Below are 17,828 nucleotides of genomic sequence, written 5' to 3'. Positions count from 1 at the left end.
CACAGACAGGATGTTAGATATTACACACAGGATATATATATTATATAACCCCCAGCCAGATTCACCTCCCTGGAGACACACAGGATATATATATTATATAACCCCCAGCCAGATTCACCTCCCTGGAGACACACAGGATATATATATTATATAACCCCCAGCCATAGAGACACACAGGATATATATATTATATAACCCCCAGCCAGATTCACCTCCCTAGAGACACACAGGATATATATATTATATAACACCCAGCCAGATTCACCTCCCTAGAGACACACAGGATATATATATTATATAACCCCCAGCCAGATTCACCTCCCTGGAGACACACAGGATATATATATTATATAACCCCCAGCCAGATTCACCTCCCTAGAGACACACAGGATATATATATTATATAACACCCAGCCAGATTCACCTCCCTAGAGACACACAGGATATATATATTATATAACCCCCAGCCATAGAGACACACAGGATATATATATTATATAACCCCCAGCCAGATTCACCTCCCTAGAGACACACAGGATATATATATTATATAACCCCCAGCCAGATTCACCTCCCTAGAGACACACAGGATATATATATTATATAACACCCAGCCAGATTCACCTCCCTAGAGACACACAGGATATATATATTATATAACCCCCAGCCAGATTCACCTCCCTAGAGACACACAGGATATATATATTATATAACCCCCAGCCAGATTCACCTCCCTAGAGACACACAGGATATATATATATTATATAACCCCCAGCCAGATTCACCTCCCTAGAGACACACAGGATATATATATTATATAACCCCCAGCCAGATTCACCTCCCTAGAGACACACAGGATATATATATTATATAACCCCCAGCCAGATTCACCTCCCTGGAGACACACAGGATATATATATTATATAACACCCAGCCAGATTCACCTCCCTAGAGACACACAGGATATATATATTATATAACACCCAGCCATAGAGACACACAGGATATATATATTATATAACCCCCAGCCAGATTCACCTCCCTGGAGACACACAGGATATATATATTATATAACCCCCAGCCAGATTCACCTCCCTAGAGACACACAGGATATATATATTATATAACACCCAGCCATAGAGACACACAGGATATATATATTATATAACACCCAGCCAGATTCACCTCCCTAGAGACACACAGGATATATATATTATATAACCCCCAGCCAGATTCACCTCCCTAGAGACACACAGGATATATATATTATATAACACCCAGCCAGATTCACCTCCCTAGAGACACACAGGATATATATATTATATAACCCCCAGCCAGATTCACCTCCCTAGAGACACACAGGATATATATATTATATAACACCCAGCCAGATTCACCTCCCTAGAGACACACAGGATATATATATTATATAACACCCAGCCAGATTCACCTCCCTAGACACACACAGGATATATATTTATATAACACCCAGCCAGATTCACCTCCCTGGAGACACACAGGATATATATATTATATAACACCCAGCCAGATTCACCTCCCTAGAGACACACAGGATATATATATTATATAACACCCAGCCAGATTCACCTCCCTGGAGACACACAGGATATATATATTATATAACACCCAGCCAGATTCACCTCCCTAGAGACACACAGGATATATATATTATATAACCCCCAGCCAGATTCACCTCCCTAGAGACACACAGGATATATATATTATATAACACCCAGCCAGATTCACCTCCTAGAGACACACAGGATATATATATTATATAACCCCCAGCCATATTCACCTCCCTGGAGACACACAGGATATATATATTATATAACCCCCAGCCAGATTCACCTCCCTAGAGACACACAGGATATATATATTATATAACCCCCAGCCAGATTCACCTCCCTGGAGACACACAGGATATATATATTATATAACACCCAGCCAGATTCACCTCCCTATAGACACACAGGATATATATATTATATAACCCCCAGCCAGATTCACCTCCCTATAGACACACAGGATATATATATTATATAACCCCCAGCCAGATTCACCTCCCTAGAGACACACAGGATATATATATTATATAACCCCCAGCCAGATTCACCTCCCTAGAAACACACAGGATATATATATATTATATAACCCCCAGCCAGATTCACCTCCCTAGAGACACACAGGATATATATATTATATAACCCCCAGCCAGATTCACCTCCCTAGAGACACACAGGATATATATATTATATAACACCCAGCCAGATTCACCTCCCTAGAGACACACAGGATATATATATTATATAACCCCCAGCCAGATTCACCTCCCTAGAGACACACAGGATATATATATTATATAACCCCCAGCCAGATTCACCTCCCTAGAGACACACAGGATATATATATTATATAACCCCCAGCCAGATTCACCTCCCTAGAGACACACAGGATATATATATTATATAACCCCCAGCCAGATTCACCTCCCTAGAGACACACAGGATATATATATTATATAACCCCCAGCCATAGAGACACACAGGATATATATATTATATAACCCCCAGCCAGATTCACCTCCCTAGAGACACACAGGATATATATATTATATAACCCCCAGCCATAGAGACACACAGGATATATATATTATATAACCCCCAGCCAGATTCACCTCCCTAGAGACACACAGGATATATATATTATATAACACCCAGCCAGATTCACCTCCCTAGAGACACACAGGATATATATATTATATAACCCCCAGCCAGATTCACCTCCCTAGAGACACACAGGATATATATATTATATAACCCCCAGCCATAGAGACACACAGGATATATATATTATATAACCCCCAGCCAGATTCACCTCCCTAGAGACACACAGGATATATATATTATATAACACCCAGCCAGATTCACCTCCCTAGAGACACACAGGATATATATATTATATAACCCCCAGCCAGATTCACCTCCCTAGAGACACACAGGATATATATATTATATAGCCCCCAGCCAGATTCACCTCCCTAGAGACACACAGGATATATATATTATATAACACCCAGCCATAGAGACACACAGGATATATATATTATATAACCCCCAGCCATAGAGACACACAGGATATATATATTATATAACACCCAGCCAGATTCACCTCCCTAGAGACACACAGGATATATATATTATATAACCCCCAGCCAGATTCACCTCCCTGGAGACACACAGGATATATATATTATATAACCCCCAGCCAGTAGAGACACACAGGATATATATTTATATAACCCCCAGCCAGATTCACCTCCCTAGAGACACACAGGATATATATATTATATAACACCCAGCCAGATTCACCTCCCTAGAGACACACAGGATATATATATTATATAACCCCCAGCCAGATTCACCTCCATGGAGACACACAGGATATATATATTATATAACCCCCAGCCAGATTCACCTCCCTAGAGACACACAGGATATATATATTATATAACACCCAGCCAGATTCACCTCCCTAGAGACACACAGGATATATATATTATATAACCCCCAGCCATAGAGACACACAGGATATATATATTATATAACCCCCAGCCAGATTCACCTCCCTAGAGACACACAGGATATATATATTATATAACCCCCAGCCAGATTCACCTCCCTAGAGACACACAGGATATATATATTATATAACACCCAGCCAGATTCACCTCCCTAGAGACACACAGGATATATATATTATATAACCCCCAGCCAGATTCACCTCCCCTAGAGACACACAGGATATATATATTATATAACCCCCAGCCAGATTCACCTCCCTAGAGACACACAGGATATATATATATTATATAACCCCCAGCCAGATTCACCTCCCTAGAGACACACAGGATATATATATTATATAACCCCCAGCCAGATTCACCTCCCTAGAGACACACAGGATATATATATTATATAACCCCCAGCCAGATTCACCTCCCTGGAGACACACAGGATATATATATTATATAACACCCAGCCAGATTCACCTCCCTAGAGACACACAGGATATATATATTATATAACACCCAGCCATAGAGACACACAGGATATATATATTATATAACCCCCAGCCAGATTCACCTCCCTGGAGACACACAGGATATATATATTATATAACCCCCAGCCAGATTCACCTCCCTAGAGACACACAGGATATATATATTATATAACACCCAGCCATTTAGAGACACACAGGATATATATATTATATAACACCCAGCCAGATTCACCTCCCTAGAGACACACAGGATATATATATTATATAACCCCCAGCCAGATTCACCTCCCTAGAGACACACAGGATATATATATTATATAACACCCAGCCAGATTCACCTCCCTAGAGACACACAGGATATATATATTATATAACCCCCAGCCAGATTCACCTCCCTAGAGACACACAGGATATATATATTATATAACACCCAGCCAGATTCACCTCCCTAGAGACACACAGGATATATATATTATATAACACCCAGCCAGATTCACCTCCCTAGAGACACACAGGATATATATATTATATAACACCCAGCCAGATTCACCTCCCTGGAGACACACAGGATATATATATTATATAACACCCAGCCAGATTCACCTCCCTAGAGACACACAGGATATATATATTATATAACACCCAGCCAGATTCACCTCCCTGGAGACACACAGGATATATATATTATATAACACCCAGCCAGATTCACCTCCCTAGAGACACACAGGATATATATATTATATAACCCCCAGCCAGATTCACCTCCCTAGAGACACACAGGATATATATATTATATAACACCCAGCCAGATTCACCTCCCTAGAGACACACAGGATATATATATTATATAACCCCCAGCCATATTCACCTCCCTGGAGACACACAGGATATATATATTATATAACCCCCCAGCCAGATTCACCTCCCTAGAGACACACAGGATATATATATTATATAACACCCAGCCAGATTCACCTCCCTAGAGACACACAGGATATATATATTATATAACACCCAGCCAGATTCACCTCCCTAGAGACACACAGGATATATATATTATATAACCCCCAGCCAGATTCACCTCCCTAGAGACACACAGGATATATATATTATATAACCCCCAGCCAGATTCACCTCCCTGGAGACACACAGGATATATATATTATATAACACCCAGCCAGATTCACCTCCCTATAGACACACAGGATATATATATTATATAACCCCCAGCCAGATTCACCTCTCTATAGACACACAGGATATATATATTATATAACCCCCAGCCAGATTCACCTCCCTAGAGACACACAGGATATATATATTATATAACCCCCAGCCAGATTCACCTCCCTAGAAACACACAGGATATATATATTATATAACCCCCAGCCAGATTCACCTCCCTAGAGACACACAGGATATATATATTATATAACCCCCAGCCAGATTCACCTCCCTAGAGACACACAGGATATATATATTATATAACACCCAGCCAGATTCACCTCCCTAGAGACACACAGGATATATATATTATATAACCCCCAGCCAGATTCACCTCCCTAGAGACACACAGGATATATATATTATATAACCCCCAGCCAGATTCACCTCCCTAGAGACACACAGGATATATATATTATATAACCCCCAGCCAGATTCACCTCCCTAGAGACACACAGGATATATATATTATATAACCCCCAGCCAGATTCACCTCCCTAGAGACACACAGGATATATATATTATATAACCCCCAGCCATAGAGACACACAGGATATATATATTATATAACCCCCAGCCAGATTCACCTCCCTAGAGACACACAGGATATATATATTATATAACCCCCAGCCATAGAGACACACAGGATATATATATTATATAACCCCCAGCCAGATTCACCTCCCTAGAGACACACAGGATATATATATTATATAAAACCCAGCCAGATTCACCTCCCTAGAGACACACAGGATATATATATTATATAACCCCCAGCCAGATTCACCTCCCTAGAGACACACAGGATATATATATTATATAACCCCCAGCCATAGAGACACACAGGATATATATATTATATAACCCCCAGCCAGATTCACCTCCCTAGAGACACACAGGATATATATATTATATAACACCCAGCCAGATTCACCTCCCTAGAGACACACAGGATATATATATTATATAACCCCCAGCCAGATTCACCTCCCTAGAGACACACAGGATATATATATTATATAGCCCCCAGCCAGATTCACCTCCCTAGAGACACACAGGATATATATATTATATAACACCCAGCCATAGAGACACACAGGATATATATATTATATAACCCCCAGCCATAGAGACACACAGGATATATATATTATATAACACCCAGCCAGATTCACCTCCCTAGAGACACACAGGATATATATATTATATAACCCCAGCCAGATTCACCTCCCTAGAGACACACAGGATATATATATTATATAACCCCCAGCCAGATTCACCTCCCTAGAGACACACAGGATATATATATTATATAACCCCCAGCCAGATTCACCTCCCTAGAGACACACAGGATATATATATTATATAACCCCCAGCCAGATTCACCTCCCTAGAGACACACAGGATATATATATTATATAACCCCCAGCCAGATTCACCTCCCTAGAGACACACAGGATATATATATTATATAACCCCCAGCCAGATTCACCTCCCTAGAGACACACAGGATATATATATTATATAACACCCAGCCAGATTCACCTCCCTAGAGACACACAGGATATATATATATTATATAACCCCCAGCCAGATTCACCTCCCTAGAGACACACAGGATATATATATTATATAACCCCCAGCCAGATTCACCTCCCTAGAGACACACAGGATATATATATTATATAACCCCCAGCCAGATTCACCTCCCTAGAGACACACAGGATATATATATTATATAACACCCAGCCAGATTCACCTCCCTAGAGACACACAGGATATATATATTATATAACCCCCAGCCAGATTCACCTCCTAGAGACACACAGGATATATATATTATATAACCCCCAGCCAGATTCACCTCCCTAGAGACACACAGGATATATATATTATATAACCCCCAGCCAGATTCACCTCCCTGGAGACACACAGGATATATATATTATATAACCCCCAGCCAGATTCACCTCCCTAGAGACACACAGGATATATATATTATATAACCCCCAGCCAGATTCACCTCCCTAGAGACACACAGGATATATATATTATATAACCCCCAGCCAGATTCACCTCCCTAGAGACACACAGGATATATATATTATATAACCCCCAGCCAGATTCACCTCCCTAGAGACACACAGGATATATATATTATATAACCCCCAGCCAGATTCACCTCCCTAGAGACACACAGGATATATATATTATATAACCCCCAGCCATAGAGACACACAGGATATATATATTATATAACCCCCAGCCAGATTCACCTCCCTAGAGACACACAGGATATATATATTATATAACCCCCAGCCAGATTCACCTCCCTGGAGACACACAGGATATATATATTATATAACCCCCAGCCAGATTCACCTCCCTAGAGACACACAGGATATATATATTATATAACACCCAGCCATAGAGACACACAGGATATATATATTATATAACCCCCAGCCATAGAGACACACAGGATATATATATTATATAACACCCAGCCAGATTCACCTCCCTAGAGACACACAGGATATATATATTATATAACCCCCCAGCCAGATTCACCTCCCTAGAGACACACAGGATATATATATTATATAACCCCCAGCCAGATTCACCTCCCTGGAGACACACAGGATATATATATTATATAACACCCAGCCAGATTCACCTCCCTAGAGACACACAGGATATATATATTATATAACACCCAGCCAGATTCACCTCCCTATAGACACAGAGGATATATATATTATATAACACCCAGCCAGATTCACCTCCCTAGAGACACACAGGATATATATATTATATAACACCCAGCCATAGAGACACACAGGATATATATATTATATAACCCCCAGCCAGATTCACCTCCCTAGAGACACACAGGATATATATATTATATAACCCCCAGCCAGATTCACCTCCCTAGAGACACACAGGATATATATATTATATAACACCCAGCCAGATTCACCTCCCTAGAGACACACAGGATATATATATTATATAACACCCAGCCAGATTCACCTCCCTAGAGACACACAGGATATATATATTATATAACCCCCTGCCAGATTCACCTCCCTAGAGACACACAGGATATATATATTATATAACCCCAGCCAGATTCACCTCCCTAGAGACACACAGGATATATATATTATATAACACCCAGCCAGATTCACCTCCCTAGAGACACACAGGATATATATATTATATAACCCCCAGCCAGATTCACCTCCCTAGAGACACACAGGATATATATATTATATAACACCCAGCCAGATTCACCTCCCTAGAGACACACAGGATATATATATTATATAACACCCAGCCAGATTCACCTCCTAGAGACACACAGGATATATATATTATATAACCCCCAGCCAGATTCACCTCCCTAGAGACACACAGGATATATATATTATATAACCCCCTGCCAGATTCACCTCCCTAGAGACACACAGGATATATATATTATATAACACCCAGCCAGATTCACCTCCTAGAGACACACAGGATATATATATTATATAACCCCCAGCCAGATTCACCTCCCTAGAGACACACAGGATATATATATTATATAACCCCCAGCCAGATTCACCTCCCTAGAGACACACAGGATATATATATTATATAACCCCCGCCAGATTCACCTCCCTAGAGACACACAGGATATATATATTATATAACCCCCAGCCAGATTCACCTCCCTAGAGACACACAGGATATATATATTATATAACACCCAGCCAGATTCACCTCCCTAGAGACACACAGGATATATATATTATATAACCCCCAGCCAGATTCACCTCCCTAGAGACACACAGGATATATATATTATATAACCCCCAGCCAGATTCACCTCCCTGGAGACACACAGGATATATATATTATATAACCCCAGCCAGATTCACCTCCCTAGAGACACACAGGATATATATATTATATAACACCCAGCCAGATTCACCTCCCTAGAGACACACAGGATATATATATTATATAACCCCCAGCCAGATTCACCTCCCTAGAGACACACAGGATATATATATTATATAACCCCCAGCCAGATTCACCTCCCTAGAGACACACAGGATATATATATTATATAACCCCCAGCCAGATTCACCTCCCTAGAGACACACAGGATATATATATTATATAACCCCCAGCCATATTCACCTCCCTGGAGACACACAGGATATATATATTATATAACCCCCAGCCAGATTCACCTCCCTAGAGACACACAGGATATATATATTATATAACCCCCAGCCAGATTCACCTCCCTGGAGACACACAGGATATATATATTATATAACCCCCAGCCAGATTCACCTCCCTAGAGACACACAGGATATATATATTATATAACCCCCAGCCAGATTCACCTCCCTAGAGACACACAGGATATATATATTATATAACACCCAGCCATATTCACCTCCCTGGAGACACACAGGATATATATATTATATAACCCCCAGCCAGATTCACCTCCCTAGAGACACACAGGATATATATATTATATAACCCCCAGCCAGATTCACCTCCCTAGAGACACACAGGATATATATATTATAACCCCCCAGCCATAGAGACAGACAGGATATATATATTATATAACACCCAGCCAGATTCACCTCCCTAGAGACACACAGGATATATATATTATATAACCCCCAGCCAGATTCACCTCCCTAGAGACACACAGGATATATATATTATATAACCCCCAGCCAGATTCACCTCCCTAGAGACACACAGGATATATATATTATATAACACCCAGCCAGATTCACCTCCCTAGAGACACACAGGATATATATATTATATAACCCCCCAGCCAGATTCACCTCCCTAGAGACACACAGGATATATATATTATATAACCCCCCAGCCAGATTCACCTCCCTGGAGACACACAGGATATATATATTATATAACCCCCAGCCAGATTCACCTCCCTAGAGACACACAGGATATATATATTATATAACCCCCAGCCAGATTCACCTCCCTAGAGACACACAGGATATATATATTATATAACCCCAGCCAGATTCACCTCCGTAGAGACACACAGGATATATATATTATATAACCCCCAGCCAGATTCACCTCCCTAGAGACACACAGGATATATATATTATATAACCCCCAGCCATAGAGACACACAGGATATATATATTATATAACCCCAGCCAGATTCACCTCCCTAGAGACACACAGGATATATATATTATATAACCCCCAGCCAGATTCACCTCTAGAGACACACAGGATATATATATTATATAACCCCCAGCCAGATTCACCTCCCTAGAGACACACAGGATATATATATTATATAACCCCCAGCCAGATTCACCTCCCTAGAGACACACAGGATATATATATTATATAACCCCCAGCCAGATTCACCTCCCTAGAGACACACAGGATATATATATTATATAACCCCCAGCCAGATTCACCTCCCTAGAGACACACAGGATATATATATTATATAACCCCCAGCCAGATTCACCTCCCTAGAGACACACAGGATATATATATTATATAACCCCCAGCCATAGAGACACACAGGATATATATATTATATAACACCCAGCCAGATTCACCTCCCTAGAGACACACAGGATATATATATTATATAACCCCCAGCCATAGAGACACACAGGATATATATATTATATAACCCCCAGCCAGATTCACCTCCCTAGAGACACACAGGATATATATATTATATAACACCCAGCCAGATTCACCTCCCTAGAGACACACAGGATATATATATTATATAACACCCAGCCATAGAGACACACAGGATATATATATTATATAACCCCAGCCAGATTCACCTCCCTAGAGACACACAGGATATATATATTATACAGTGGGGAAAAAAAGTATTTAGTCAGCCACCAATTGTGCAAGTTCTCCCACTTAAAAAGATGAGAGAGGCCTGTAATTTTCATCATAGGTACACGTCAACTATGACAGAAAAATTGAGAAAAAAAAATCCAGATAATCACATTGTATGATTTTTTATGAATTTATTTGCAAATTATGGTGGAAAATAAGTATTTGGTCACCTACAAACAAGCAAGATTTCTGGCTCTCACAGACCTGTAACTTCTTCTTTAAGAGGCTCCTCTGTCCTCCACTCGTTACCTGTATTAATGGCACCTGTTTGAACTTGTTATCAGTATAAAAGACACCTGTCCACAACCTCAAACAGTCACACTCCAAACTCCACTATGGCCAAGACCAAAGAGCTGTCAAAGGACACCAGAAACAAAATTGTAGACCTGCACCAGGCTGGGAAGACTGAATCTGCAATAGGTAAGCAGCTTGGTTTGAAGAAATCAACTGTGGGAGCAATTATTAGGAAATGGAAGACATACAAGACCACTGATAATCTCCCTCGATCTGGGGCTCCACGCAAGATCTCACCCCGTGGGTCAAAATGATCACAAGAACGGTGAGCAAAAATCCCAGAACCACACGGGGGGACCTAGTGAATGACCTGCAGAGAGCTGGGACCAAAGTAACAAAGCCTACCATCAGTAACACACTACGCCGCCAGGGACTCAAATCCTGCAGTGCAGACGTATCCCCTGCTTAAGCCAGTACATGTCCAGGCCCGTCTGAAGTTTGCTAGAGTGCATTTGGATGATCCAGAAGAGGATTGGGGAATGTCATATGGTCAGATGAAACCAAAATATAACTTTTTTGGTAAAAACTCAACTTGTCGTGTTTGGAGGACAAAGAATGCTGAGTTGCATCCAAAGAACACCATACCTACTGAGAAGCATGGGGTGGAAACATCATGCTTTGGGGCTGTTTTTCTGCAAAGGGACCAGGACGACTGATCCGTGTAAAGGAAAGAATGAATGGGGCCATGTATCGTGAGACTTTGAGTGAAAACCTCCTTCCATCAGGAAGGGCATTGAAGATGAAACGTGGCTGGGTCTTTCAGCATGACAATGATCCCAAACACACCGCCTCGGGCAACAAAGGAGTGGCTTCGTAAGAAGCATTTCAAGGTCCTGGAGTGGCCTAGCCAGTCTCCAGATCTCAACCCCATAGAAAATCTTTGGAGGGAGTTGAAAGTCCGTGTTGCCCAGCGACAGCCCCAAAACATCACTGCTCTAGAGGAGATCTGCATGGAGGAATGGGCCAAAATACCAGCAACAGTGTGTGAAAACCTTGGGAAGACTTACAGAAAACGTTTGACCTGTGTCATTGCCAACAAAGGGTATATAACAAAGTATTGAGAAACTTTTGTTATTGACCAAATACTTATTTTCCACCATCATTTGCAAATAAATTCATTAAAAATCCTACAATGTGATTTTCTGGATTATTTTTTCTCATTTTGTCTGTCATAGTTGACGTGTACCTATGATGAAAATTACAGGCCTCTCTCATCTTTTTAAGTGGGAGAACTTGCACAATTGGTGGCTGACTAAATACTTTTTTTCCCCACTGTATAACCCCCAGCCAGATTCACCTCCCTGGAGACACACAGGATATATATATTATATAACCCCCAGCCATAGAGACACACAGGATATATATATTATATAACCCCCAGCCAGATTCACCTCCCTGGAGACACACAGGATATATATATATTATATAACACCCAGCCAGATTCACCTCCCTATAGACACACAGGATATATATATTATATAACACCCAGCCAGATTCACCTCCCTAGAGACACACAGGATATATATATTATAACCCCCAGCCATAGAGACACACAGGATATATATATTATATAACCCCCCAGCCAGATTCACCTCTCTAGAGACACACAGGATATATATATTATATAACCCCCAGCCAGATTCACCTCCCTGGAGACACACAGGATATATATATTATATAACCCCCAGCCAGATTCACCTCCCTAGAGACACACAGGATATATATATTATATAACCCCCAGCCAGATTCACCTCTCTAGAGACACACAGGATATATATATTATATAACACCCAGCCAGATTCACCTCCCTAGAGACACACAGGATATATATATTATATAACACCCAGCCAGATTCACCTCCCTATAGACACACAGGATATATATATTATATAACACCCAGCCAGATTCACCTCCCTATAGACACACAGGATATATATATTATATAACCCCCAGCCAGATTCACCTCCCTGGAGACACACAGGATATATATATATTATATAACCCCCAGCCATATTCACCTCCCTGGAGACACACAGGATATATATATTATATAACCCCCAGCCAGATTCACCTCCCTGGAGACACACAGGATATATATATTATATAACACCCAGCCAGATTCACCTCCCTGGAGACACACAGGATATATACAGCACCAGTCAAAAGTTTGGACACACCTACTCATTCCAGGGTTTTTCTTTTTTTAAACTATTTTCTACATTGTAGAATAATAGTGAAGACATCAAAACTATGAAATAACACATATGAAATCATGTAGTAAGCAAAAAAAGTGTTAAACAAATCAAAATATATTTTATATTTGAGATTCTACCCGGCACAGCCAGAAGGGGACTGGCCACCCCTCAGAGCCTGGTTCCTCTCTACCCAGTACAGCCAGTAGAGGACTGGCCACCCCTCAGAGCCTGGTTCCTCTCTACCCAGTACAGCCAGTAGAGGACTGGCCACCCCTCAGAGCCTGGTTCCTCTCTACCCAGTACAGCCAGTAGAGGACTGGCCACCCCTCAGAGCCTGGTTCCTCTCTACCCAGTACAGCCAGAAGGGGACTGGCCACCCCTCAGAGCCTGGTTCCTCTCCACCCAGCACAGCCAGAAGGGGACTGGCCACCCCTCAGAGCCTGGTTCCTCTCTGGGTTTCTTCCTAGGTTCCTGCCTTTCTAGGGAGTTTTTCCCCTCAGAGCCTGGTTCCTCTCTAGGTTTCTTCCTAGGGTTCCTGCCTTTCTAGGAGTTTTTCCTAGCCACCGTGCTTCTACATCTGCATTGCTTGCTGTTTGGGGTTTTTAGGCTGGGTTTCTGTATAAGCACTTTGTGACATCTGCTGATGTAAAAAGGGCTTTATAAATAAAATGTGATTGATTGATTGATTGATTGATATTATTTTAGTATCATAGTTACCTGAGGCAGGGCCTGAACTACAGTGTCCAGCAGGGCTCTCATCCCTGTAGCCGTCTTCAACAGTATTACTATAGTACTACTACAGTATTGTATTAGTATCCATAGTTACCTGAGGCAGGGCCTGAACTACAGTGTCCAGCAGGGCTCTCATCCCTGTAGCCATCTTCAACAGCTTCAACACTGAGGAGACAGAAAAACAGAAAATACATATTAGAACTGAAGGACCCAAACACACACTGTTACACACTGTTACACACTGTTACACACTGTTATACTGTTATACTGTTACATACTGTTACATACTGTTACATACTGTTACACACTGTTACACACTGTTACACACTGTTACACACTGTTATACTGTTATACTGTTACATACTGTTACATACTGTTACACACTGTTACACACTGTTACACACTGTTACATACTGTTACACACTGTTACACACTGTTACACACTGTTACACACTGTTACACACTGTTACATACGGTTACACACTGTTAAATACTGTTACACACTGTTACACACTGTTACATACTGTTACACACTGTTACACACTGTTACACACTGTTAAATACTGTTACACACTGTTACACTGTTAAATAATGTTACACACTGTTACATACTGTTACACACTGTTACACACTGTTAAATACTGTTACACACTGTTACACACTGTTACACACTGTTAAATACTGTTACACACTGTTACATACTGTTACACACTGTTACACACTGTTACACACTGTTAAATACTGTTACACACTGTTAAATACTGTTACACACTGTTACATACTGTTACACACTGTTACACACTGTTACACACTGTTAAATACTGTTACACACTGTTAAATACTGTTACACACTGTTAAATACTGGTACACACTGTTACATACTGTTACACACTGTTACACACTGTTACACACTGTTACACACTGTTAAATACTGTTACACACTGTTACACACTGTTACACACAGTTAAATACTGTTACACACTGTTACACACTGTTACATACTGTTACACACTGTTACACACTGTTACACACTGCTACACACTGTTAAATACTGTTACACACTGTTAAACACTGTTACACACTGTTAAATACTGTTACACACTGTTACACACTGTTACATACTGTTACACACTGTTAAATACTGGTACACACTGTTAAATACTGTTACACACTGTTACACACTGTTACACACTGTTACACACTGTTACACACTGTTACATACTGTTACACACTGTTACACACTGTTACACACTGTTAAATACTGTTACACACTGTTACACACTGTTACACACTGTTACACACTGTTAAATACTGTTACATACTGTTACACACTGTTACACACTGTTAAATACTGTTACACACTGTTACATTTACATTTTACATTTTAGTCATTTAGCAGACGCTCTTATCCAGAGCGACTTACAGTTAGTGAATACATATATATATTTTTTTATACTGGCCCCGTGGGAATCGAATCCACAACCCTGGCATTGCAAACGCCATGCTCTATCAACTGAGCTACATCCCTGCCGCCATTTCCCTCCCCTACCCTGGGACAGCTGGGCCAATGTGTCGCCGCCCATGAGTCTCCGGGTCGCGACAGAGCCTGGATTCACACCTGTTACACACTGTTACGCACTGTTACGCACTGTTAACCACTGTTACATACTGTACACATATACACATATCACTGAGGGAGAGGGTGTGTGTGTCTGTGTGTGTGTGTGTCTGTGTGTGTGTGTGTGTGTGTGTGTGTGTGTGTGTGTGTGTGTGTGTGTGTCTGTGTCTGTGTCTGTGTCTGTGTGTGTGTGTTTACCTCTAGCGATCCTCAGTACTCTCATGATGCGTATGATGGTGGGGTTGATGGGCAGTGATGCGTTGAGATCAATCTCCTCCAGAGTGATACCATGACGGACAACAACACTATGGCCAGGTCCAGCTGGTTCCACCTACACACACACACACACACAGACACACACACACACACACACACAGACACACAGCACACACACACACACACACACACACACAGAGAGAGAGAGAATATTATGTTTCATTGTGTATCCACATAGAGTATTGAAAGTGTGTTGTGTGTGTGTGTGTGTGTGTGTGTGTCTGTGTGTGTGTGTCCAGCGTGTGTGTGTGTCCAGTGTGTGTGTGTGTGTTACCTCTCCTTGAAGAAGCGTCTCAGCCCGAAGGCGATGTGTGTGTGTGTCTGTCTGTGTGTGTGTCCAGCGTGTGTGTGTGTCCAGCGTGTGTGTGTGCAGTGTGTGTGTGTGTGTACCTCTCCTTGAAGAAGCGTCTCAGCCCAGAAGGCGATGAGTTTGAGACCGCTCGATGACAAACACCAGAGTGAAGATGTAGTTACAATACTTTAACTTCTCCTCCAGATACTGGGAACACACACACACACACACACTGTTACACAAAGTCACACTCGTTACAGTAAGCTACCCGACTGTCCTAGTAAATTTTGTGGTTGCTATGGTTACCAGTGTGTGAGCTTACGTGGTTACCGGTTTGAGGTTGCTATAGTTACCAGTCTGGTTGCTATAGTTGTAATGTGGTTACTATAATTACCTGAGGCTGGTTGTAGTGTAGTGTGGTTGCTATAGTTACCTGAGGCTGTTGTAGTGTTGTGTGGTTGCTATAGTTGCCGTGTAGAGTGGTTGCTATAGTTACCTGTGGCTGGTTGTAGTGTTGTGTGATTGCTTTAGTTACCTGTTTAGAGTGGTTGCTATAGTTACCTGGGGCTGGTTGTAGTGTAGTGTAGTTGCTATAGTTACCTGGGGCTGGCTGTAGTGTTGTGTGGTCGCTATAGTTACCTGTGTAGAGTGGTTGCTATAGTTACCTGAGGCTGGTTGTACTGTTGTGTAGTTGCTATAGTTACCCGGGGCTGGCTGTGGTGATGTGTGGTCGCTATAGTTACCCGTGTAGAGTGGTTGCTATAGTTACCTGCGGCTGGTTGTAGTGCTCCATGCTCATGGTGAGGACGTTGGTGGCGATGATGACGGTGATGAAGAGGTCTAGGTAGTGGCTGGTGCACAACGTGTGGACGGCGAGACGCACCGGGGAGTAGTCTGCATAGTAAGGTCTCTCCTGGGCCTCTGTTACCACACACAGAGTAACGTTGTCATTAAACTAGTTAGTCCTGTTACCACACACAGAGTAACGTTGTCATTAAACTAGTTAGTCCTGTTACCACACACAGAGTAATGTTGTCATTAAACTAGTTAGTCCTGTTACCACACAGAGTAACGTTGTCATTAAACTAGTTAGTCCTGTTACGACACACAGAGTAACGTTGTCATTAAACTAGTTAGTCCTGTTACGACACACAGAGTAACGTTGTCA

General features: G+C 41.5%; 1 protein-coding gene across 1 annotated transcript in view; it reads right to left on the bottom strand.

Moving 5' to 3' along the window:
* LOC123486047 (voltage-dependent T-type calcium channel subunit alpha-1H-like) overlaps positions 1–17,581 on the bottom strand; it is a gene marked incomplete at its 5' end in the record, with an annotated part of 33,710 nt that extends 16,129 nt beyond the window's left edge. The window contains 6 exon segments of the mRNA XM_045217230.1: positions 14,569–14,639; positions 16,291–16,383; positions 16,386–16,423; positions 16,643–16,693; positions 16,809–16,867; positions 17,430–17,581. Coding sequence (XP_045073165.1) covers positions 14,569–14,639; positions 16,291–16,383; positions 16,386–16,423; positions 16,643–16,693; positions 16,809–16,867; positions 17,430–17,581 — 464 coding nt within the window.
* Positions 17,582–17,828: the final 247 nt, after the last annotated feature.

This window comes from Coregonus clupeaformis, unplaced genomic scaffold (genome assembly GCF_020615455.1).
Source record: "Coregonus clupeaformis isolate EN_2021a unplaced genomic scaffold, ASM2061545v1 scaf0974, whole genome shotgun sequence".
Lineage (NCBI taxonomy): Eukaryota > Metazoa > Chordata > Actinopteri > Salmoniformes > Salmonidae > Coregonus > Coregonus clupeaformis.
The sequence above is the reverse complement of the archived record's forward strand: the minus strand, read 5'-3'. Positions and strand labels throughout refer to the sequence as shown.